The 27,524-nt window shown below is 41.2% G+C and overlaps 1 protein-coding gene across 4 annotated transcripts in view; it reads right to left on the reverse strand.

The window, feature by feature from the left end:
* stox2b (storkhead box 2b) overlaps positions 1–27,524 on the reverse strand; it is a 91,010-nt gene that overhangs the window by 49,910 nt on the left and 13,576 nt on the right. The window contains exon 1 of one of the 4 annotated variants that reach the window (XM_055177827.2): positions 8,057–9,742. The exons of the other annotated variants lie outside the window; for them this stretch is intronic. Coding sequence (XP_055033802.2) covers positions 8,057–8,222 — 166 coding nt within the window. The 5' untranslated portion in view covers positions 8,223–9,742. Of the gene's footprint in view, positions 1–8,056; positions 9,743–27,524 lie in introns of those variants that run through there. 4 annotated transcript variants of the gene reach the window in all.

The following is a 27,524-nucleotide window of genomic DNA, read 5'->3' on the forward strand; positions in this document are numbered from 1 at the left end:
CCTCTGCCAATCCAGGTCGCCCGCTTACTGGCCACTTAAACTCCCGATTCACGGGAAGCGGCTAAGCGGGCGGGGCGAGCTGCTGACGACCGGTTCCCCCGCGCTGCCGAGATGGAGTCCGAGGAGGGAACGGAGGTGGTCGCCGCAGGACGCCGACGGCGAGAGGCAGACTGAGGAACCGGCGTGGTGGTTTTTACCAAGGGCAGCTCTCCTTCGCCGGGGCGTGACCACAGAGATCGCCTCAGTCTGCGCAGCGGAGCTGTACGACTCCACGGCCTCGCCGAAGAGGCCGGTCTGTGAGACAGGAGCATTCAAGAAGTTGTTCTCGCCTGCGTCCGTCAGCCAGACACAGCCAAAGGTGGCGATCTTGAACCACTGTCGTGAACATCGCACGACTGAAGGTCGCGGCCTCCCTCGTAAATCCTTGGTGAACCCGTAGCAACATTATTGCGTGCAGGGCTGAAGCCGCCTCTCCGCATGCCTGACGGACAGCGCCCGTAACCGGACGACTATCTACAAACACGGGAGGGAAGGGTTGGGTGGTCCCTCCAGGAACGCAGCTGCATCGCAACCCCCCGCTCTACTGAAGGGTCCCTGCCCTTAGCAGCTCCATTGGTGAGGGAGGTGAGGGGTGAAAGCTGAAGCTGAACGGCCGGATGGCCGCAAACCACGTCAGCTCTTCGTGCCGTCGGGAAGAAAGGCACAGGAGCAGAGGACCGAGAGGCCCGAGCAGCTCCGAAATACCAATCACGTGGGCGGTACGGTTCGGGCGGAGAGGGGTTAACCCCTCCAACTCTACCGTTACCGCCGCTCGAGCGGGCACGGCCGCCATCTCCGGAACGACTCCACTCCGGAGGAAATTTGGACACCCCTCTGATGCTGCAGAAGTGAACGGGACCAGAAGGAGGTCCAATGGATTCGGCAGACATCGTAGAACACGACTCTGCCGTCTCCACCGGAACCTCAACCGGCTGAGGATGAAAGGCCGGTAGGTGGAGGACGCGCCCTCCGTCCTCCTCAGCGTAGTGATGCGAAGAGCGTCATGCGAGCGCTTGACAGCCGCACCATGGCGGTGTCAGCACTGCAAAGACGCGGACAGCATTCCCGTAGAAACGTCAGTCGTCTCCGCAATCCAAGAGGGTTATGCTCTCACAGAGAGAACAAAAACTCTCCACGAGCGCAGCCTCAGAGTGCTTGATGCCCAAGCATGAAGACAGCGCTCGTGACCGTAACTGGAACCCTTATACCTCTCACATCCAAGATCGCACGGACGAAAAGCAATCCTGAAAAGGACGCTGATCTCCGAATATACGAGAGAGTGGCTGTCTTTAAAAAGACACAGAGCTCTCACGTATCACTCTTTCAGGGAAATCACTCTTTAGGTGCTCAGCTGATGATGCGCACAGGGAAAGGCAACGCACACACTAAACTCAAAACAAAAAATATGCAGAGCAGTGGAATACTGCGAGCGTCCGCTGTGTTAGTACTGCTTGTCAATCAACTTCAGCAACCGTTCCCCGAAGAGCAGATAGTAGCTTCTCAGTCAGATAAAGCCGGCTTTCGAAGCGAAAAAAGCTGATTTCCCTATTTGCACGTGCGCCTTATATGCGCACCTGGCGGGGCGGCGCCAGCATTATGCAAATATCTCAATGCCAAGTTCATTGGCGTTTTAGTAGTATTCGAAGCAGATTGGTCCCTCCAAGCGAGCTCCCAACTCGTCGGCCACGACGCGACGTCGTAGTGACCGACTGAAAGGGAACAAACATCTTGCTGTTTAACTTGATAACCTAGCATAAACCTATTTTGTTTTTGCTATTCATATGGTGAAGTTTAAAATTACCATTACTAGACGTGTGAAGGCATTCACATTGATGCCACTAATTCTGCAAAAGAGTAAGAGAGAGAGACAGACAGCAATGAGAGACTCATGAGAACTTTACCACATCTCTAGAATTCAAATAAATCACGCACAATGAAAACATGGTGTGCGCTTAAGTGTGTGTGTGCGCGCACGTGTGTGTGCGCGTTTGTATTGCAGTTCCAAGTGGCCTGCCAATGCTTCAGCTTTCCCATCCAATCACTGCGTTCCCATTCACGACGTCCAAAGCGGCTCTGCAAGAATCTGGAAGGGAATAATCGAGCACCAGGAAACAAACGCGAAGCATTCAAAAATAACAATCAGACGCAAACACACTCCAACGATCAAAACAGCTTGTGGTAAATAAGTGTCTCAAAGGCCACATTGATGGAGACACAGTGGACCATTTCTCCAACAAACGCACAATAATTCACTATAACAGTTTCATAATATCTGACATCTGACGAGTCCGAAATGAAACACATATGAGGAAAGATGTGGAACTGCACCAAGAAATATGTACGTTCATCACATCATGTCATTTATATGTTGTGTTTGTTAAATGTGCAAAAGGCCTGAAAAAAACAAGAGAGGCTGAAAAGCCAATTCACATGGTTTACTGGTTGTTCTAATCCGGTCTTATCTAAATAATAACCAGCAATTACTCGCTAGATGTGCATGACAAGCTGGTATGTGTTTTAAAGATTTAATGTCATATGATGCCAATTGTGATCCTAATGCAGTCAGATCAGTAATAATGAAAATGTCAGATTGGAGATTCAAGGATATTTTTTAAGTATCAGGGCAGTTAGCTAATTTAGGAAACTGTTAACAAAGCAATTGTCACGTAGAAATAGTTTGACTATCTATCCAACAAGAAGTTTGGGCTGCGAGACATGATTAAACTTTCGATTTAACATATTACAAGTTTTTTGGAAATTCATTTGGAATCACTGTACTCATATTATCAACTCATCAGGCCATTAGTTATTCAGAATATAGACTATAAGCGCAGCGTGCTGCTGACCGCTCAACTGTCAATCTTCCGTTCTTCAGATTGACACTCACAAAGTTTCACATTAAATGACGAGATATTTGTCAAAAAAAAGCGCTAAATACTGAATACTACTCATATGGAAATGCAAGACATTAATAGTCAAATCTGTTTGTAAGGAAACTTACATTATTCCAGTGGGAAGAGAAGGACGTTGGTAATTAAAACTTGAGGCAGACGGTGAGACTGTTTCATCTGTTTTCAGACAGCACCCGCGGGTGAAACGCATATATTTGATGTATATTAATGTGTCATTTGCGTTGTAGATGCAGGTCGGGACTCAATAAACAAGAGTTAACTGCGGGTCTAACATCCAAGACCAAAATTCGACTCGATTCCAATAGATAGCAGTTTTTAAATGGTCCTGTGCTCATTTGTGTTTAAGCTCTGTCTGAAGACCCTTAAAGGTTTATATTTAACTGCGCGATTTGCTGTGTGATCGGGTCGGGGTCTTTATGTCAAACGGGCCGAGTGTGGACTAAATTGCTGCTGATGTCGGAAAACTGGTCGGGTGTTCTGTCAATCACTGCGGTGCGGATTATCAAACAGGATTGTGCGTGACTTTGCAACAGCTCTGTAACGTTAAACACGAGCATGAACTTGCACACTACATTAAAACTACAATGAAAGATCCGTACGAAGCTATAAAACGTATTTTTTAAGAAAAGATATAAGGAAAAGTAAATGACAGCATGAATATTATAAAAAATACTGTTAGTAGTAATATTAGTTTACTGTAGCCTATATTCTACATTAAAAAAAAAAAATGTACATTTTTAATCATCATGGGCGCCCCCTGCCGCCACAGCTGGAAAAAATCCTAGAGGAAACACTGTACCCTATTCACACCAGACGCGAATGAAGCAAATAAATCACGCTATTCACGCGTAGTTGCACGCTTGAACATTTTGAGTGATATTCACATCATTCGCGCATGAAATTCATACGTGAATACGCAAAATTTGCCGGCTTTAGCTAGCTTGTAGTCTCAATATGTATATATATAGCTCAAATTGAGTAAGGAGTGGTTTTTACAACTTTCCAAATTGTCCGACCTCCTTACTGACTTTCTTTTTTCCCTGTTTTTATAAAAGTACGAAGATGTGTTGTACAGCTCCGGGTGTCCACAAATAGCAACAATGATTTTGTCCTGCATTGTTGTTTTGTATTTCTGCCTCCGCTCGCTACATAATCACATCACTACAAGAGCAAGCTACTATCTGCCAAAGTTCACATTTTTTGGTTTGCGCGAATCAAACACGTGTCAAATGCCTGAAACCCCTGCTGGAAAAAACAGCATACCAGCAAGACCAGCATATGTTGTGTTTTGGTGCTGGTTTGCTGGTGACTACCAGCATAGGCCGGCATAATTCCCATGCTGGTTTGGTACTGGTTTAGCTGGTGGTCATTAGAGATGCTCCGATTAATGCCGATCTCCACTAAAAATACGTGGCCGATCACTATTCTGAATCGGACAGCCGATATTATTCACAGCTATTTCATGTACTACTGCTTTTGATCAGTAAGTCCTTATCGATCTAAAATCACTGTTAGTTTGAGTCGTTTATAACATGCATTTGAAAAAGCAACACTCGTCAAACATAATTATTAAACATATTCTTTATTATCATGAAAATACCTGAAAAGGTTTGAAGAGCAGCAATATAAATATATCCTTAGGACATTTCCTGGAGCTGCGTGTCATCATAGCTGCGTGTGTATTGTTTTCATCTACAGCGCATTTTGAGTTTCTGCATAAGAGCGCCCCCTGGCTTTTGGATGTACCAGCATTTCACCGTAATTCATTGAGAAGCATAGCAAGCATTATCGGCCGATCGATCGGAGCATCCCTGGTCATACTAGCAAGACCAGCATATGTTGTGTTTTGGTGCTGGTATGATGGTGGCTAACCCAGCATGGACCAGCATTTGAATTATTACTATTACTGTTTTTTTCAGCAGGGATGCTCAATTTGCACCACGTAATTTGCACCGCCTGATGCTGCACATAACGCTTCATTTGCATCTGGTGTGAATAGGCATGGGCCGGTTTCCGGTTTCTAGGTATACTGAGGTTTTTAACAGTCAATGTTCTGTGATACCATCTCCAAGGTTTGAGCTGTGTTTATACAAAATTCATTAAATCATTAAGTTATGTAATTTATTTGATGTTTACATTTAATATACATATGACATTATTTTTAAACATATTATAATTTAAAGGCTTTTTTACATTAGAAAATAACACATTTTAGTGGTGCAATAGCATTATGGCAACACCATGAAACTGTGGTATTTTTGCTAAAGGTTATCATACCGCCAGAATTTTATACCAGCCCATGCCTAGGTGTGAGCGACCTTGAGTCGCCATGGAGCATCAGCATTTCTCCTGCAAACTTCAGAATGTGTTATCACGCATCCGGAACATACGACGCACTTGTTGGGATTAGAAACGAGTGCTGGTTTAAATCACATTAAAAGTTTCCATTTTAGGTAAAATGACAAAATGATCTTTAATTTCACTATACTACAATTTTTCATTGAACGCCATAAATATACAAATTAATTACACATTTAAGAGCATACTGTCCTGGACAAACACCAACATTATTCTCGTAATAACTCTGGGAACCCCTCCAAATAGCCCCTGATGCTATAATTTTGTGTTGACTGATAGCCAGATAAGATAATGGTAAATCTCTTCCAACTCACCCATGACAAAAAAAGTCCTTAAAATTGTTCTTGAACTTTTCTTGTCTGGGAATACGCTTAACTGGAGACACTAAAAATATGACTGGTCTATGGGAGCCAGTCAAAACAATCGCAAAGAAAATCTAAATCCCTACAAATCGTTCCAACCACAGCTGTAAGTTGTCAACCTTGTCCACTGATCCTATTAGGTTCCTATTTGTATGGATACTGCATAACGTGGATTTCCTAAAGATCTGCATGGATCCACACAGATACGTGTGACAGGAAGTGCAGAGGTATAATGTTCTCTAAACAATGAAGACGACTGTTACAACATTTACTCGATGATGCAGAGTTTTCACCTTTCTGCCCCCAACTTCAACACCTCGCCACGAGAAGGCATTCGGTTCATACAATCCGCAAGCGTACTCAACCGACAGAGCGCCTCCACCACCCTAAAAATATCTCTAAGCCATGTGAGGAATTTGCAGTCATTTATTTTTCTGCAGGTTTTAACCGATATTGGCCTGAAAGGTTTCAGTGTTTGTTTTAAGAACTATGGTAGATACTGACATCAAATCAAAACAGTTTATTGTTATTTCTTTCCAACAGACGAAATGAAATACAGCCTCGGTGGAGAATGCAAAAGAGTGCAAAACCTGAAGAGGTCACCCAAAAAATGAAAACTGTGTGAGGAACGACCTGAAACTTACTAAACACAAATTAGACTTGACAGGTACGTCAGAGTGCAAAATTTTCAGAGATTAACAGCATAAATTTCAGTCTGTTCCTCACATAAAGCTATCATAGGGGTTTGGATGATTTGGAAAATAACGCACAAGTCAAATTCGTTATGTTTCTAGGATTCCTCAAGTTTACAAAAATCGTTGACACCCAACAACGGCCCCTTGATCATAAACTAAAAGAAAGAAAGAAAGAAGTTCACCTCCTGACAAAAATCTGTCCTGTTGGGGTGTGTGTTCACGTTAATTGGCCAAACAAGCAGTCTTGCCTGCTTTCTAAATACTGCTGAATACAGTAACCACCATCCCCTTCGATAAAAATGTACAATGTTTTAAGGAACAGTACAGTACAATCAACTTTTGTTGAGATTTACTAAGAGTATAAATCTAGCTGGAGCAGTTCATGCGTTTAAACAAACTTGAACAACAAAAGTCCTGCTAGCTAATGAAGCAGAAATAAACCTTGTTTCACAGCCCCACACACAGAATCTCAAGCCGATGCATTGTGCTCCCAATGCCACCCAAGCTTTCACAATGGCCATATCATTTAACCTCTGACCCCCACAGTTGCTAGGCAACATGCTTGCATTCAAAGTTTGATAGGAAATTTCAGTGTACATCTGGATCTGTGCATCTTCACCCAAATTAACCATGATTCACCCACTACTGATGGCACCAGGTGAGGATGGCAAAAATATTTTTGGGGATCAACAAGTGCTGTACCTGACCTCAGGCCAGAAAAGGGCTAGGGTGCCACCTTCTTATTGTAACTTAGATTGGGAGAGCAAGAACGTCAACTGGACATTGCTGGTGAGACTCTTGGATGCTTGTCTCCACACTGAATCTCTTTGTAGTGTCAAGGAGAACAGCGTTAGTAAGGGAGATCTGGCATGAAGACAATACAACTTTTTTTATATTTTAATGGAAGTAGACTGTTGTTTCAGGTCTTGAGTTCAGGTCTGGGCTCTGTCTGCATTGATTTGGTTTAATGCAGGTTGTCCCATTCCAGGCCTCTGTCTTGCAAAGCTTAGCTCCAATCCTTATCAAACACACCTGCATGCCTTTTATCAAAAAATTCTTTAGCCTTTGATTAGATTTTTCAGGTGTGTTTGATTAGGGTTGGAGCTAAAATTTGCAGGACAGTGGCCCTCCAGGACCAAGAATTCCCACTTCTGGTTTAAAGACATCCAACAGAAAACCTTAATTAACCAATCAAAATATCAGATGCAGCTTAACCTGTAATGTAATGAGTGCCTTAAGGGTCTGAACAAGCCTCATAAACTAGCAAGGTGTAAACACCAATGTAGTCAACGCAGCTTGACAGAAAAACAATTATGAATCATAACTTTTAAAATCCAGTAAGATAATAGACATCCAGACAGAAGACAACTGTTGTTTATCTAGCGTTCTTAAAATCTTGGAATGGCCACTTTGCAAAACCTCCAGACCCATCAAGACCCAGCCAACGCTCACACGCAACAAAATGTTCAGACAGTGTGGAGTGAAGACTAAAAATAGATGACCTGCATCTCTAACAAGAGGCATAATCATTTCAAAAGGCCAGATTGAAAGTCATTGATTCATCAAAGCAAACTGTTACAAATTCTGCACAGGCTCTGAAACAGAATGGATGAGATTAGGTTGAAGGGTTTAAAAAACGCATACATTAATAAAGCTCTCCCTGACCCGAGGAGTTCAGAGAGTGACTGACCTGTTATCAGGAATCCTCTGGGGGCGTAAGAGAAGAAACGTTTAGGGTAGTGTTTATGCAGCCTGTAGTCTTTCTCGCTCCGTGACCGATTGCGTTCGGAAGCCCGGTCCGAGAAGTCGGAACTGGGCCAGGCCCTCTGGAGAGTGGTGCTGCGTGTTTTTTTCATGATGAGCCCAGATTAACGCAGCGCACCACCACCCCTGCCCACCCTGCAATATTACCAATAGAATCACGCTTCGGACATGGCACTATCACTCTCCTTTTGACAATTGGACCCAGGCATGTGCAGAAAAGCACATGCACCGTTACACACGATCAAATGTGTCTTAAAATCCCCTAAGAATGCTTCTGGGTCCTCTTCTTGGTCCCGAATCTGTCTGCGATGCATTACCTTCCATGCTCTTAATCCTGGCTTCACGTGCAGAAAGAGGCGCACATGCTCTGCGAAGACAAGGAGGTGCGTGGGAGTACAGGGGGAAAGGGGACGATAAGACTCCTTTGGGGGAGATGGAAGGAGGGGATTCGTCCGGGATAAAAAGCGGGGGGGACGCAGAGGGGTCAGAGCAGGGGGCTGAGGGTTTTCTCACCGTGAGAAGAACCCTAAATTCAGACAAAAGAACAATTCAACAAAGCTTCAGTCCACTAGTGCAAAACCGTCAAGACAAAGGACTCCCCTCCAAAAACAAATGAAAGTTTTAAAAATGGAGTGCAAGTATCAATTGCTCTTGACATGTGCAGGGCAGGGGTCTGTAAATCATGCAGAAATTAAAGATCCTCAATTTCTCCACTCTACACAAATCCAAGCCTGGAAAGCAGAGCTCAATTTGTTTACAAAAACAACTCACGGAGACGTCCTGATGTTCTGCAGGAGCAAGCTGGGAGAGAGGACTGTGTGAACAGACGTAAGCAGATCTCTGATGCCTTGATAAACATTCATACATACATTTTTGTGTCTGGACGTGAGTCATGCAGAGTGAGCTTGGGAACATGGTCCATCTTCTTGTCTTTCTTCAGCTTGTGGTGTCTGATTCGACTCCCCGGCACCAAACACACTCAAATACTCAAATGCACATGCTAACGCTTTCGGAGGAGCTGACCGTCTCCAGACTCGTTGATCCAGTCAGGGTGCACTTCTTGCAATGAAACCTTCAGGGCTATCGCTCTAGCAGTCTGGCACCCTGCCCAGCCAATAGTATCACATCGCTTTATTTACACACGCTGTCTCGCAAGCTTCGAGCCAGTCAAACCTTCGCTGCCCAAGCGCGCGAGTGAAGTGGAAGAGACGTCTCTTATCCACAGGGAGCAAATGACAAAAGAGCCTGCAGTGCTATCCAAACTATCTTTTCTCCTCTGAAAAACTTATTTTCCCCTAAAATCCCTCCTTCCTTCAGGCAGAGTCATTCACAATTCCCAATCGCTCCTGACGGCCGAAGCACCAGCTGCAGGAAAATTCCTCTGGAATGCAATTAGAGAGATCCCTGCACGGTGTCGCGAGCGGGAATGGGGGTTCGGGAAGCAGCGAGGGATGGTGAATGGAGTTTCCCCTCCCTCATATGCTCACTCTTTCTCTCTCTCTCGCTCAGCCGTGCTGTCCTCCCAGTCTACCTCTCCTGACAGGAGCGCAAATGTGCAGCTGTTTGGAAACACAGCCAATCGTCTATGACATTGCGTGATAGAGAGACAATGTGACAGCGTCTCTCTTTAATGCAGTGCAAACAAACATTACATTATTTAGTAAGTTACACTGGGGAATACAGAGAGTGCAGAGATCTATATGCACTGCATTTTTAAGCAAATATTCTTACCACGTCACAGGATTTTTTTCATTTGTGTCACATTTACATTTATGCATTAGAAAGATGGTTTTATCCAAAGAAGTTAACAGTGCATACATATTTTTACAATCACTCTCTGGGATTCGAACCCATGACCTAATCCATGGGTCTCAAACCCTTTTCCTGGAGGGCACATGTCCTGCAAATTTCAGTTCCAACCCCAAACAAACTAACCTGAACCTGCTAATCAAGTTGTTCATGGCTACCTAAAAATTAAGAGGCAGGTGTGCTGGAGTAGGGTTGGAACTGAAATATGCAGAACAGGTGCCCTTCAGGAACAATGTTGGAGACCCATGACTTAAACATTACTATCACTATGTTCTACCATTTGCGCTTTATGACTTTCCTATAGAATCCTACGGGTGATCAATATATTAAAACGGCACACAAAATTACAAACATATCAAATAAACTGTGCAAAAATCAATGTTTAATATGACTGAATTACTGAGTTATGCAAACCACGTTAACTTCATGGCTCTAGTCTTCTATATCTTAACCATATGTCATCTCATTTAGGTCTTAGGTCTTTATGAAATTTTTGGAGAGATCTAAAAAAACAACAACTGAGATCTCATGTAATTCTCCTAAACTTTTTAAAAACAAACAAAATGTTCATTTATACAGGATCTATTAAAAGCACTGCATGTGCGGTATCCTGTTATTCATTTCAGTTTAATTTGGCTCTAGTTTTTAGTAAGTTGTATTTAACTAGGCTGCTATTTTTCTTCATCCCGCTCAGCTCCTCAGGGCAGATCATTAATCAGAAGTAGGACATTCCTCTCTGCCCGGTCAACTCAACAGCGGGAAAGTAATGCTTTTCCAATAAGCCAGAGGCCAAAGGTCAACCACATATTATTATAAACAATGTATGGAAATATATACTGTGTTATTCTGTGTCATCTTTTCTCCCTTTTTTCCAAACCGTGACAAACACCAATTCTCCTTCTCTGCAGAATGCAATTAATCCGCTTAACCAATCATTGCGCACCATTCCACACACTGTAAACAATAATGGAGGCGCTTTGAATACACACTGAATCCTAGTTGTCTTCATCTACTTTGTACTTTGTGATCAACAAACAAAAACAAAATAATAATTTTGATGGCACTGATAAACCTGTGGTGGTTTTCTGTAGCGGGGAAGAAACGTAAGCCATCAAAATCAAATAATTTACGTGAGAGGCACTCGGGCGAAGGAAACATGCCAGCTGTTGCTTGTTCTTAAGCTTTTGTCATGCTAACACATTGACCCCAGGGGATCTTATGAAAAACTTTCCATTATTTTACTCAAAGTCAACAAAAATCGAGCAGGACCAAAATATTTTACAGCTGATCGCTGTCAAAAAAGCGACGACGTTCCCAGCATGACAGCAGCAATGACAGTGTTCTTAATATTTTTAATCAGTGTCACTTTCTTGGTACAGAAAACACATTTTTACCCAAATTAGTCAAAATGGATTTATTGTGTTTTGGAACCAAACTCTTCATATTTTGGTAAGCACACAGTTGACGGTACCCATTGAATTCTATCGTATTTGTTTTTCCAACTATGAAAGTCAACGGTTACAATCAACTGTGTGCATATCAAAATATCTTCTTTTGTGTTTATCAGAAAAAAGAACTTCATACATGACGATGAGAAAATTATGACAGAATTTTCATTTTTGGGTGAACTATCCCTTTATTAAAAATCTCTTTTATGATCAAATCCAAAATACAATTTTATTTTAAAGAAAAAACCTATGTTGTCTGGGTTTTTGAAATGTTTTAGTAAAACGTGTTGGGTTACAGAGCTTCTAAAGAAACACTTTGAGAGACCAGAAACCTGCCATAGGTCAATTTCGACCTTGGCTTACTAGTACACACCTTGCAGGACTCTTGGCACACTTTCCATGATGAAGTGAAACTTGCAAGGAAGAGAATGCATCTAACCAGAAACTGGTAGAGCATGGTACTAGCAAAGGTCATGGGTTCGATTCCCAAGGAACACCTGTATTGATAATTTGAAATAGATGCCATAGAAGAACCATTAGCTGTATGGGTTCTCACTAAGAACCTTTGACTAAATAATTCTTCGAGGAACCAAAAATGGTTCTTCTATGGCAGTGGTTCTCAATCCTGGTCCTGGAGGTCCACTGCTCTGCACATTTTGTATGTCTCTCTTGTTTAACACAGCTGATTCAAATCATCAGCTCATTAGCAGAGATCTCATTGTCTGTCAGATAAGAGAGACATTCAAAATGTGCAGAGCAGTGGACCTCCAGGACCAGGATTGAGAACCACTGTTCTATGGCGTCACTGTAAAGATAATTTAAATCACCTTTATTTAGCTTGTTTAGAGTTTCCGGTTTAACATTCTTTAAACAATTAGCATGCTGAATTCTTTGGATGTGATGTTGTTTACCCTGCATCTGTTGGTTTAAACTCAACCAACAACAGCGCTCGGCTGCATAGGCATCCCTGGCAAGATGTTTTTCCAAACTGGAAAAGCATATGCAGTCATTTCATGCCTTGCAAACCCTTAACGCTTCATTCCTCCCTTTCTACATGGCCGGGCCGCAGCCATGCTTTCCACGCCTTGGCTTGGTGATCTCCGAGGCCACGCTACAGTGCCAGCTTTCTGGGTCCAAGTTCACATTTACTGGGTCTGTTGTGGCTCATATTTCTGGCTGTGTTATGTCAGGGTCACCAGTAAAGACAGGAATGCAGATGAGAGCACGCGGAGTACACGCCTCTCCTTGCAGAAAAAGCTGACAGCATTATCCCTAATGGGTGTCAATGGAGCGTAGCAACATTATACTTTATATACTGTTTACTATATATAGCTATATACTGTATCTGTGCACACAGACCTTAAGCTCCATTGTTATTGTCAGTCTCTAGTCTACCCTTTCTGTCTACGTGTTTGAGGTTCACATTTGCGAGATGGCTGCGATTTTTTTAATCTGGAAAGTTCACAGCATGCACCCTTAGCTGCCAGACCCCCCATATCTGAGAAAAACGTGTTTTGAATTAACATCCCTACCCCCCACTTTTTAACCCAACTGTGTTTTCTCTCTCACACTCAGATTTTTTTAATATCACCACACGATCTGTCCCAGCCCCCAAGTCGTTCAAACTGTAAGAAACATATTGGTGCCGAAATCCCATTCCAAACAATCCCAAACACGCTTCCAATTCAAAGTGTTAAAAAGTGCTCCAAGCTACTCAAACTGCTTTATTTGCCCATATTAAGACTGTTCCACCTCCAAAATTACCAACAATTGGACAACCTTTTCTTGGACAGACCTTGCTTGTTGAAAAAAAATTGTTGAGTTTCTTCTCTCTTAATTCACACCAGCCCAAACATGCAAACGCACCACTGTACGCCAGGCCTACAGACATAATGTGAACAGTCAGGGGGGTTATCTTTTAGTTTACATTACGCATTTGGCAAATATTTTAATCTTAAGCGACTTACAAGGTATACGTTTACATGCACAATATGTGTGTTCCCTGGGTTCAAACCCATGACCTTTTGGGCTGTTAACGCAATACATACCATTAAAGACCAACAAAGACCAATACACTGTAGTGTGTTTTTGGCCATATTCCATTAGAACCAATACAATTCCCAATAAACCAATAGAATTTCTGTGATGGTGTTTTTTTAGCAGGGCGTACGACCACATTCGTAAATTTTTGTACGATTTACTTTTGCCTGTTACATTGGGGTTTGTTACTTTTTTATGATAATCATTATGTTTTTGTACAATTCACTTTGTACGAATTAATGCGAATTGGCCAACTTGTAATATGCGTTTAAAGTTTCGTGAGATCAGGCTGGTGTAGTTCATCAATTCTGCTCCCAATTGATGCACATTTTGTGATGTCTTCACTAGGGGTGGCACGGTTCATGAAAAAAATCCGAACCGTTCGGTTCGCTTGTCTCGGTTCGGAGCGCGTGTGTGTCGTACGGTTCAACGGTTCATGGCATGCGCAATGTATGTAGCCTCGTGCCCTATATGTGACCTCAGATAGCGTGTTCCCCTTTCGCGAATAGCGCGAAAGAAGAGGTGACTGGTGTGGAGAGTGAGTGCTGCCGGTCATGTTACGTGTAGAAATGGCAAGAGGGAGAGAAAAAGAAGTCTGCCCGCAGATGGAGGATGCGCCAGCGTCGTATAAGTTTGGTGTGTGGAAACATTTTTTATTTCATGTTACCTATGATGACAGCGGAAATAAAACATTAGATACAGCCACACGCGACAGCCTTCTCTCCGACCATTTATCTAATCTGAGGTAATGAACACTGTTTTACGTCTTTTCGTATTCAGCGCTATTTTTAGCCTTTCGTTGATAAAACGAAAGAGGCTGATTTCCACGTAGTTTCATTTTGCTAGCGTGTGAAAGTTGCGCGATCTTATTTTATAAACTGCCCCTTAAAGTAATCAGGACAGAAATGGTCAAAAGTTGACAAAAGAGACGGATTTAAATATTACAGATGTAAACGTTATGTTTCTCTCTCGTTCACATATTCTCTCTGCAGTATTTAAGCAGCCTCTCAGTGATAAATCTTAGAGCTACACTGAAGTTGGCATTTTGATAAAGGCAAGTTACCTTAGTTTGCTAAAAATGCACACAAAGTTCATGTAGATGGCAATACACATTCTCTTTTTTGCCAAATAAATGAAAAGCATGTTGAAATCATCAATGTCTTCCCTCTCGCTGTGTCAAAATCTCGCCTGGCTTTCCTCAGGGATGTTCCCAATAATGTGCTTAAAGTCAAATTCAGTTTGTGCATGATACATGATATAACTTTTTTTAATACTGTATCCTAAATTATGGATAATTAATACATTAATAAGATAATAAATTTCTGAAGTGTTAAAAAAAATAACAACAAGAACCGTACTGAACCGAGAACCGTGACCATAGAACCGTGATACGAACCGAACCGAGGGTTTTGTGAACCGTGCCACCCCTAGTCTTCACTATCCTGATTCATGGCATATGACTGAACTCATCAGCTCATTCGTAAAGCGTTTCAGGGACTCGGTTGTCCACTGGTGTAGAAGAAACCAGTTCAAAACCAACCAAAGCGCTCGAGGTCTGCGGCAAAATCTGCATGCAAAGTAGTATGGTTGGACTGCTTTAAATACATAAGTAAAGTATACAGTACGCATGATTTCACAAACGGCAGCATTGCTGATACTTTTTAGCTAAGACCAGACAGATTTCACGCAAAATAGGCAGAAATGACATGCATTGTGAACATCAGACTTATAATTAATTTCGTTCCGTCTCGTCAACAAAAACTCGAAAGCGCCTCGTCATGTATTCACCTTAGAGCCATTTTTAGCTAGTCATCGTCGCGTTATCGTCATAAAAAAAGGTGCGTCAACGAAATCATTTCGTTATCATCATCGTTGACGAAAACAACACTGCAAAGCAGTTGTCAATCATAAGCAATTTTGTTAGACCAGCCACAATGAGACATGCAAACCTTATGTGCAATCTTAGTAAAAAACAGTCATATAAAATGATGTGATTTAAGCTTTGTATCCACTATAATCTTTACAGCCTGCCATGTTTATGAGCTCCTAATTTATTACAGAACGTCAAAACTTTGGCTTTCCACCCAGCGTGTTCCACCTCACATTTGCATGAAGTTCAACGTTTCCTAAGTGCTTTCACACTCGTATCATGCCAACAAAACCTGAGAATGATTAAAAAAAACTAATTTAGTACTTAACCAGCAAATAACCTGCAATAATGTGTTTTTTTACATGGGTACATGTTAGGTGTTAGTGGTTTACAATGTAAAGACGAGAGAGGAAAGCTGTGCTGCGTGCTCATCATTCCACAACGGACACCGGATGAATGTTTTGAATTATGGAGTTGATCGGAGGACAACAAATGCAAAAGATTATTTAAACTAGATGTGTTCTTTTCCTTGTATATCAAACCTTTACAAACACAAAAGAATATTGTGGAGTTTTCTTATTGTTTTGAATAAGGGATCATGACCTGCTATCAGTGGCGGCCGGTGACTTTTTTCAAGGGTGCTCGATGCGAAGTTCGTCACAACATGTATGTCGCCCGTCATGTGTGTGGTTCATTTTTTCAAAATATGTGTTCTGCGCGTCGAGAGTTCCTGTGTGCATCACGTGTCTTTTGTCAAAATAAGTGCCTGCTGCAGATGCGTCTAAAGGGTTTATGATAAAAGAGACGCTCGCGTTTGGCAGATACTCGCATAATCTCACGTGAAATCAAAATTTACTGTTAAGGGAGTGTCTTGCGTGTATTTTGTGAACATGGGCGTCTCTTTTATCAAAAACATTTTTTACACGTGTGCAGCAGGCACTTATTTTGACAAAACACTTGATGCACATAGGATCTCTCGACGCGCAGAACACATATTTTGAAAAAAGGAACCACACACACATTACACTCCAAACACTTATTTTGAATTAGCACCACTCGGATGAGCAGTCACGAGCCGCCACTGCCTGCTATATAGATTAAGGGTGTATTCACACCAGGAAAGTCTGCTGGGTCATTTGCTTTGGTCCAGACCAAATAAAATGTATTTTTTTTTGGTTGTTTGTTTTTTGGTTTGCATTCACACCAGTGTTGTTTTCGTCAACGATGACGATAACGAAATGATTTCGTTGACGCACATATTTTTTATGACGCTAACGCGATGATGACTAGCTAAAAATGTCTCTAAGGTGACGAAAACATGACGAGACGCTTTTGAGTTTTCGTTGACGAAACGAGACGGAACGAAAATGATTATAAGTCTGACGTTCATAATGCATGTCATTTCTGCCTATTTTGCGTGAAACAGTCTGTTTTTAGCTCAAAAGTATCAGCAATGCTGCCGCTTTCTATCCTTGTTTTGGGTCAACACAGTCTCACTCACGCTCACGCCCACCACCCGGCTGCCGCCATGCCACGCACGCGCACAAGATTTCAAACAACAACAACACACCTGCGGCTGTGGCGAGTTCGAAGGACCGTAGCGGTGACGCCAATAAACGGAAACGACAAGATGATTTATGGACATACTTTCAATATAATCCATCAGACAGAAAAACGGAATGCATATTGGGAGACGACAGTAAATGTGGCCACAAACTAGGTGGGAAGAATACCACCAATCTCAAGCGGCACCTGAAGGCTCATCACGCTAATATTTTTTAAAGGTAACTAACAAGTTACGCTGTTAACATATCATATACATTCAATTTTACTCGACAATCGGCTTGTGACACATTTCATGGTAAGCTTAAGGTTTTACATGTATCTGCTTGTCAAACCTAAGCACATTTCCAATACTTTTTGTGGTGTATTTAAATAAGGCAAGGCACGCGTTTCTCAACTTTATAAGCGAGGTCTCAGCGTAACACACAAACTCAACATGATGGTATATTAGGCTAAACTTTTTTCTTCATAACTTTTTGTTATGACATGCGCAGAAGGCACACCGACTAAAACAACGGCAAGCCCTCAGGGACAACCTTAATGCACATTTTAATTGTATGAAATACACCACACTTTTTAACCTAAATTCATTGGTTAAAAAATACTTTTTTTTACTAAAATTGACTTAAACTTGACTAAAACCTTTTTGCGTTTTCGTCGACTAAAACTTGACTAAAACTATAAATTTTACAAGTGACTAAAATGTGACTAAAACTAAAAGCATTTTCGTCCAAAAGACTAAGACTAAAACGAAAACTAAAAGGGCTGCCAAAAACAACACTGATTCACACTGCCCTTTTTGCAAATGAACCAAAATTTAAAAACAAAACCACATGTGTGTTAAAGTTATCCATTCATTGAACAAAAATTTTCAGGTGGGGGAAAGCAAGAAGTGCATTTGTGATGCAAAATGCAGACACTTTTGAGGAGCACATGATACAATGTCATCTAAATGACATTGACACAGATGAAGATAAGCCAGATGTTAAAAAAAATGGTGTGTGTATGTCATACAGTTTGTATCACAATTACCCAAAATATACGAATAAGTTTCCAACTTGGAATATTTTCAAAATTCCTGAGCATTCTTAAAGAAGTATTCTACTCATTTTCAATATTAAAATATGTTATTACCTTAACTAAGAATTGTTGATACATCCCTCTATCATCTGTGTGCGTGCACGTAAGCGCTGGAGCGCGCTGCGACGCTTCGATAGCATTTAGCTTAGCCCCATTCATTCAATGGTACCATTTAGAGATAAAGTTAGAAGTGACCAAACACATCAACGTTTTTCCTATTTAAGACGAGTAGTTATACGAGCAAGTTTGGTGGTACAAAATAAAACGTAGCGCTTTTCTAAGCGGATTTAAAAGAGGAGCTACGTTTTATGGCGTAATAGCACATATGGGAGTACTTCGACTCGGCGCAGTAACACCCTCCCTCTCCCATTATGAGAGTGAGAAGGGGAGCGGACTTTTCAGACGAGTCGAAGTACTCCCAAAAGTGCTATTACGCCATACAATATAGTTCCTCTTTTAAATCCGCTTAGAAAAGCGCTACGTTTTATTTTGTACCACCAAACTTGCTCGTATAACTACTCGTCTGAAATAGGAAAAACGTTGATGTGTTTAGTCACTTCTAACTTTATCTCTAAATGGCACCATTGAATGAATGGGGCCAAGCTAAATGCCATCAAAGCGTCGCAGCGCGCCCCAGCGCCCACGTGCACGCACACAGATGACAGAGGGATGTATCAACAATTCTTAGTTAAGGTAATAACATATTTTATTATTGAAAATGAGTAGACTATTCCTTTAAAGGTACAGTACAAAAAACAAATGTAATACTAATTCAGAGAAAAGGTGGAAAATGTCAATGACAAACTTAATTATAACTGGATTTATAATTATAGTCCCTTTAAAGAAAGCAGTAAGAATATAAGTGTGAGCAAAATGCACGCATGTACACTAAAATCACTATGTACGCTCTATGAGAAATGTGCCTGCTGCCAATGAGGCCAGGCCTCTGGACTCTTTCTGCAATAGCCCAATTTCAGCACACAGCTTGCAATTATGGCCCTCCACGAAAAAAATATCCAGTGCCAAATAACCTCTGCCAAACCACAAAGCAATGGGCTGAGAACAAAACTTAAAACCATAGAGGAGAAACTTTAACATTCGTAAGATACCTGAGCTCAATGTTTTCACCATTTCAGGTGTTTCTGTGGATCTCAAGGCACTTCATACAGATCTGTGTGTATGTAAATGTAAAATAATGATTTTCAAATAAATGCAGTAAAAACTACTGCGGGCACATGACTGTATAAGGCAGAACCTTCGGAAAAAAAATTCACTGTTTGACCATTTTAACTCACCGCCAGCGTTTTTTAAAAAAGTTGCCAGCCAGCGCCAGCGTTTTTCATGATTTTCACAAAAGTTTAATGCCTTCCAGAAAATGTTCTTCTTCAAATATATATACATACAATATACCAAATGAAAGAAAAGACCCTCTGCTTTCAAACAAAAAAAAAAAAACGTTTCATCCTACCTTCAGTAGTTCTTTTGTAATCAGCTTTTGAATATGGGTAGGTTTCTGCAAAAACACCATATTTTGAGCAAAAAGCTGAGATAATTCCATTTTTGTGACGGACTTCTCATAGAGATCCCATTCAGAGCGATCTTTAAAACAGACACGGACATGCAGCAGCTTGCCATAGGGCAATACTTCAGTTGCGGTTGCCACCTAGTGGATAATAGCGGTATTGCGGGAAGACGGAAATACTCGTCATTGGCGGGGAAGCGTTTTCTCTTAATTGGCGAGATATCTCGTCAATGGTGGTGAAAGAGTTAAACAGGTAAAGATACGTCATGACCGGAGCGCGTCCTCATAGAAAATACACATATCTCTGTAAAGGCAGAAAAAGAAATTCAAATTTGCAGGTCGCACATGAGCACGGGTTAGTAAAAGTTGATGTAAGCTATGATTAGCAATGACAGATCATGTCTTGAGTCCTCATTCAATCGATCAGTATAATGACAGCAACTTGTAAACAGAGCATGCACAAGAATAATTTTGGTGCGAAATGGGTGTGGTAAGGGGCCCGACCTCATATTCTTTCATATCACCCAAAATTGCTAGTGGCGTCCCTGGCTGTCATGTAAAAAGTTTCCTGTTTTTCGCAGAAAAAGTTTATGTAAATGGCCCTGTAGTTTTTATACATGGACACATTACAAATGTAGAATACTCAACCTGATTTTTGACCTGAAATGAGGGAAAAACAATGGTGTATAAGCACCTAACCCTGGTTGTAAGCCTAAAATTCATTGTAAACTTATCTGTCATTTTTCATTGGTTGATTGGAACATTGTCGCAAGGATGCTGATGTAGGCCCAGACACATCTCTCACTTGATAAAATCAGTAAGGCACAGTCCAAATAAACTCTACATTATGTCATCCATGTGATGTTTCCTTTACTATATAAATACAGTCCATTTCTTAGCTAACACAATGAGCCTTGATGTCACTTTCATCCTGTTCCACTTATAACAAAAAATTAGACACCCCCCTCAACTCTATAATCTAATTTTCATATTATACACGCCCTATATTAAGTTAAGGTGCAGCACCACACTGCTCACTTTATGACACATTGTTTTCATTTATGACTTCATGTCTGTGCCTTTCTGCCCTTTTTTTGGCCACCAACATATCACTACTTCTTCTCACATAATAAAGGGGGCGTGTGCACGTACGGTCAACGTATTTTTTCAAAAGTTTCTAATGGAAGAGCCACGCACACATTCAGAGAAAAAAATCATCGTCTGATCAGCCTGTGAGATTAAAGGGATAGTTCACCCATTAATGAAAATAATGTTATTAATGACTCACCCTCATGTTGTTTCAAACTCGTAAGACCTCCGTTCATCTTCAGAACACAGTTTAAGATGTTTTGTGTTTGGTCTGAGAGCTTGTTGGCCCTTCATTGAAAATCTGTGTAGGATATACTGTCCATGTCCAGAAAGGTAATAAAAACATCATCAAAGTGGTCCATGTCACATCAGTGGGTCAGTAAGAATGTGTTGAAGCATCGAAAATACATTTTGGTCCAAAAATAAAAAAAATTACAACTTTCAGCATTCAGCATTGTCTTCTCTTCCGCATCTGTTGTGAAACGATTGCAGTGACGCGGCTGACGTGTTATCTGGTGCGCCCCAGCTTTTTTTTTGTGCACCCGGGCTTCGTTTACAGTCTGAAGGAGGCGCACGCTGTAAGTTTGAAAAAAAAACACTTCGCAAACACGTCTGAGGATAACACGTCATCTGCGTCACTGCAGTCACGTGACTTTAGTCTTGCACATGCACTTCACAACAGACGTGGAAGAGAAGACAATGCTGAATAAAGTACTAATTTTCGGACCAAAATGTATTTTCGATGCTTCAACACATTCTAACTGACCCACTGATGTCACATGGACTACTTTTATGATGTTTTTATTACTTTTCTGGACATGGACAGTATACCGCACGTAGATTTTCAATGAAGGGTCAAAGCTCTCGGACTAAATATAAAACCTCTTAAACTGTGTTCCGAAGATGAACCGAGGTCTTACGAGTTTGGAACAACATGAGGGTCATCAACGAGTCATTAAATGACATTATTTTCTTTTTTGGGTGAACTATCCCTTTAATAGGTGTAAAAAGTGAAGATGAACTCGGTTCGAACTCTGGCTCAGATGCGGCATTGAATTTATGCAACTAGGTCACCTGCATACGAACGCTTGCTTCAGTCAGACAGTGCCGCTCGCTCTGCAACGTTTCATTAGGGAGCTCTGCAAAGCCGTTTCAAACAGAATCTATCATGAGAACTTTATTGAGATCCTAGCAATTAATGGGAAACCCCTCTGCTCTTCAAAGCACCCGCGAATGAGTCCGACCAGATATCTCCATGCCCCCCACCATTTTATAACAGAGAGATGACCGTAGAAGCGCTCCCATAATCAACACTGCAGATTCAATGTATTCTGGCTTCAAACGGACTGAGCTCTACTTTCATGGTCTGATTGTATAGCAGTTCAGTCCAAACCTTCTCTATGGTACCACAGCACAATTTAAGCACTTGGTTGGACGCCATACATGACATGTTTCTTTAAGGGCTTCGTGACTTTCCTCGCCAAGACTAATCATAGTTTAGCAACGAGCACAGACACTGAAAGTTTTATGGTAGATGTCTTAATGACAACGCCATACGTTCGGCAAGGTCAATATGAAACGTGTCCAAGGATTCTTAAACGAGAACGGTCTTCACTTTTGCTTCCTTTTCAAACGGCATATGGTCATCAATGCTTTGAGATATGTAACACTTTTACTGTGTCTGTCTGTTTCCACAGCACTGCAACATATGGGCACTGGCCTGTTGCCCGGAGAGGAAACTTCATCATTATTTAAGCAATATAATATCCAAGTAATTTATTCCTGGGGTCCGGGGCCAGACTCCCATCCAGGGTTGATTTGGGGGTCCCTGCTTTGTTGTAACTCACAGCAGACATGTTGGAATAAGGCAATCTCACCGTGTGTAGTTTGAAAACACACTATTATGGTAGAAGATAATAAAATTAAAAGAAAACAAATGCCTATTTTAGTTCAGATTTAAAATAACAGAGAAGAAATGTGCACACATTCAAAAACAAAAAAATTTCATTTTGCCTAAAATGGGTTGCACCATAGACTGTAAAAAAGATGGACGACGCCTGTTCGCTCTCTTCCATTGGTGAAAAGTGAAGCCGCCAGTGTCCCGATATGGCGCTGACATCTTGGGTCTTGAGTCTGCGCAATAGCGATTTCGGGACCAGTCATGCGCAGTAGTGAGCAGGAAGGGAAGGCGAAGTCAAAACCCCGCCCTCGCTCTCGTAGAATGCGCATATCACACGACATCACAGCTGTCAATCATGACGTGACACCACTGTTTTTATATCATTAAATAACTAACTAAACACAAACCTATTTTAAAAACAAACATTTGAATTTACATCAGCGTGATACAAACTACAGTAAATGACAGAAACCAACTTCGGAAAAAAAGATAATTGAAGTGTAATTAATTTTTTTAGTTGGTCTCAAGTCCCATTGAATAACATGGGGAGGCGGGCTTTATGACCTATACTGGGACCGGTCACTGGGGGGCGATCGAGACGTTTTGGCTTCACTTTTCAGGGCTTGTGCGGCACGCTTGGGTTGCACAACAGCAGAGACTTGCATATCTTCATTACGTTTCACCCCCCCCCCCAAAAAAAAAACATACTTTAAGCTAGGGCCACACCAAAAGATTTAAAAAATATTATCAGTAAGCAATAATATACGAGAGGCTGTGCTGTATCGTGAATAAGTAACGGCTGAAGGGCGTTGTTACCGTGGGTTCACACCAGTCAAAATCGCATCTACCGCGTCTAGTTTGTCGCTTTAAAATTTTGAGTTTACTCGCTTCATTCGTGCTTGAAATTCTAGTCATCGAGACATTCGCTTCTGCGACTCTGCTTGCTTTCTGTAATCATGTCACTACTAGAGCAAGCTCCTGATTGGTTAACGCAGCGCGTTTTTCCGCCAAAGTTCAATTTTTTTAACTCGCGCGTTTGCGGCAGGAACGCTCAATTCGCGCCATTCACGCGAACTAGACGCGCAAATGGGGCGGAATCGCGTCTGCCGCACTAAATGCCTCATTCACGCCGTGAGACCTCCAGACGCGCATCAACGCGTATTCACATTGACTTAACATTGAAATCACTCGTGCTTCACGCCTCTACCACGGCTGGTCTGAACGCAGCATTAGGCACAACGCGATCAATCACGTCTTTTGCGCAAGTTTAAATCGAATGTGAAATTTGCATGACGCATTGCCACGCAAGCCAATCAGCAAAGAGCTTACTAAAACGTCTGGTTGTATGAGAGAAGAGAGGGGAGCATTGTTTTCATTTGCGCAAGTGACCCGAAAATAAGTCATGCCGTGAGTAATCTAGAGCGAATAACGCAATGCGCATTGCTTTTGGTGTGAACGTACCATTACAAGTGTGAAGAACAGCTTCAAAAATGTAGAATAAGACTTTTTTTACTTTAAACTGTATAAATTTACCCCTTTGGTGCTTCATGCAAGAAAATAATTTGAAAAATTACGAAAAAACAATAAATAACAAATGTTTCATTTTTAAGTGAACTGTTCCCTTAACCGCCATTTGTTAAACATGTCAGATAGGATAAAGTGAGCGCCCAGAGGAAATTGGCAAGTCGAACATTTAAAAATAGTTGCAATCAATGTTTTAATCAGCTAGAATAACAAGTGTGTTTTTATATGCGTGTGTGGCTGGGGTGTGTTCCAACAAGCTGGAAAGCCTTGCATATACATTATTTTATTTAATGAGGGTGCAAATCCTGGCTACAGACTGTTTGTCATTGTTGTGATAGTCATTACTGTATAATCATCATTAACAAAGACTGACTGCTCTGTTACTCAGGCACAAAGGCATTGAAATAATGAAAACCTGATGATTATGTGCTCGCTCGCTAGAGAAATTAGTACGCACAGCATTCAAGTCTATGAACTTTATGAGGGATTGTGGATTTTTTATTGTGGATATTTTATATATCCAAAACACCCAGCATTGACAGCCACAAACAGCACTAACAAACTTAAAAATCTGTGCTATTCACATGATTAAATACTAAACAGAGCTTTAATTTCGGTTTATCTAAATCTGTGAGCTAATTTGAAGACCACCCTGGATTACTAGAAAAGAAGGAGACACAAAGTAAGAAAGCGAGAGAACCAGAACGAAGCAGACGAGTGAGTAAGACCCAGGGCCGAGAGCCGCCGGAGCCGCCCATTCATAACTCCAGGTCACAAGGCAAAAGAAAACAGAGAAACCAGAGCCAAGAATGTGAGATTTTTTTAGTGGTGGTTTTGTTTTTCTTCAGTGAGAAAAGACCTCAGATTGAGTTCCGGCACTGTTTGGCTCGTGTCCATAGATCCGCAGTTAGCGGAACGATCACAGGATGTCTTCCAGATGACATAAGAATATAATAAAAGGCACTGGAGTGGCGATGCAATGAAAATTTGGGTTTGCAGGACTGGGCGATATATCAAACATTCACCAACAATGATTTCCCTGGCATTATTAAATGAAGCAACATGGTGAATACGGTGATGATTTTAAAGCGGTTTTTATTTGACTATTAAGTTTTCTAAAGAGTTATTTGACTAGTTTGGGACCTTTCACTGTCTCATGGGTTTGAGAGTGTTAAAACAGATGTTTCAACACCATCAGTCATTTAAATCTTGGTAGACATTATGATGCAGATGGTTCCTTTCTGTGAAGATTGTTTGCAATTTTTCTAGTAATATTAAACTAAGCCTAAAAAACTAAGCCTAAAATCACCCTTCTGAGCAACTGCTAGCAAATACTTCAACATTAAAGGAATATTCCATTTTCTTAAAAGAAAAATCCAGATAATTTACTCACCACCATGTCATCCAAAATGTTGATGTCTTTCTTTGTTCAGTCGAGAAGAAATTATGTTTTTTGAGGAAAACATTGCAGGATTTTTCTCATTTTAATGGACTTTAATGGACACCAACACTTAACACTTAACTCAACACTTAACAGTTTTTTTCAACGGAGTTTCAAAGGACTATAAATGATCCCAAACGAGGCATAAGGGTCTTATCTAGCGAAACGATTGTCATTTTTGACAGAAAAAATAACAAATATACACTTTTAAACCACAATTTCTCGTCTAGATCCCGTCCTGAAAGCGTCAGCGTGACCTCACGCAATACGTTATGATGCAAGAGGTCACAGAGGACGAACGCGAAACTCCGCCCCAGAGAAAGAGGACTGTTCCGACGTTGTTGTATGTGGAATGATACCAATTAATGTCTTTGTGTCAGTTTATTGTTTACAGTGGTCCGCAAATGTGCGTTTTATATATGTAACACGTGACCTCCCTACGTCACTACGCATTTACATTAGGTCGCGCTGGGCCGGACCTAGATGAAAAGTTGTGGTTTAAAAGTGCATATTTGTTATTTTTCTTGTCAAAAATGACAATTGTTTTGCTAGATAAAACCCTTATGCCTCGTTTGGGATTGTTTATAGTCCTTTGAAACTCCGTTGAAAGAAACTGTTACGTGTTGAGTTAAGTGTTAAGTGTTGGTGTCCATTAAAGTCCATTAAAATGAGAAAAATCCTGCAATGTTGGATGACATGGTGGTGAGTAAATTATCTGGATTTTTCTTTTAAGAAAATGTAATATTCCTTTAAGTGGGAGTTTCCCAGACAGGGTTTAGATTAATCCAGGTTATATTAAGACATTTGTAACCCGCATTCACAAAAATGAGTCAGAATGAGCAAATTTTAAAAAACAAGTTATTTATATTTTGACATTCTCTATTAAAAAAACCTTCAAAACGATGTATAATTTGTTGATATGCGAAAATGAGAGAGCTACACCTGTTTGAAGTTGACAGAGTCAGCAAAGTAAATTTTAAGAAAAACCGAGTTAAAGATTCAAAAACAAAATCACATCAGATATTTTTCCCCAACAGTAAACCAAACATTCACTTAAAGGAACAGTATGTAAGACATTTATATAAATTAATCATAAAATGGCCCTGATATGTCACTAGACATTAAGAAATAAATTTCATTTCAAATACTTATATCACTGACAACAGTGGTCAGGCCAGGATATTGTCCAGCCCTCAACTGATGTTTATGTTGTCATATTGTGTATTGGCCACCAGTTGTGTGATTGCAGTACCAGTTTTGGCCACAATCCTACATATATCCTTTTTTGTAGCTCCAGAGTTCACTCTCTTCCTGAAACGCACTGATTCATGCACAAAACTCATTAATTGGCCCACTAATCACGTTGTGATTGGTCTGAATACCTCTGACGTCAGCCAGAAATGTGACGCTCCTTACCATGTTTGAAAGATTCGGTCACAATGCAATGCTAACAGGAGGTAACTTACAGACTGTGAGTACGAAGCGGGAGAAATTATGATAAGGCATAAGAAAAAAATTTGTTTGGTTCCGGTTTCCGACCGATCCTGCCAATTTATGTGCGACCCAAATTTATTTTATGAGCTTGGGGAAGAAATAATACACATTAAATAAATACACAAAAACTTTGAGGCGAACTATAATTTACCTTTTAGTACAGCACCGTTTTTGTAAAGCACGCGATGCAACGTCCTCGTTCACACATCGTTGTCGTAACTTACAGACCAAAAAAGACGAGCTGAACAACGATATGCAAGTGGGCTTTTCTCTTCCAGAGAGGACAAACCAAGGCTCATTTTTGCTGGCAGTAAGTGAATTATAATATTTGAATTTATGGTATTATGACCAGGGCTTGACATTAACACCCGCCAAATGCGGGTAGATTTCGACCGTGGCGGGTAAGACAGCCAATCCCACTAGCCACTTTGCCAGGTTGAATATAATTTTTTAATTGTAGTTTTCTTAAAAGTTATGCGAAATGATAAACAATACGCAATGCGACAACTTCCATGAGCACTCTGCACCCAGCGCAACGCAAAGAGACCGTTTGTTGAGAGACGCGCACGCGATCAGCGGGGCGTTGCGGACCAAAGCGTCACCTTCCAGAGAGC

Source organism: Misgurnus anguillicaudatus, chromosome 16 (assembly GCF_027580225.2).
Source record: "Misgurnus anguillicaudatus chromosome 16, ASM2758022v2, whole genome shotgun sequence".
Taxonomy (NCBI): Eukaryota; Metazoa; Chordata; class Actinopteri; order Cypriniformes; family Cobitidae; genus Misgurnus; species Misgurnus anguillicaudatus.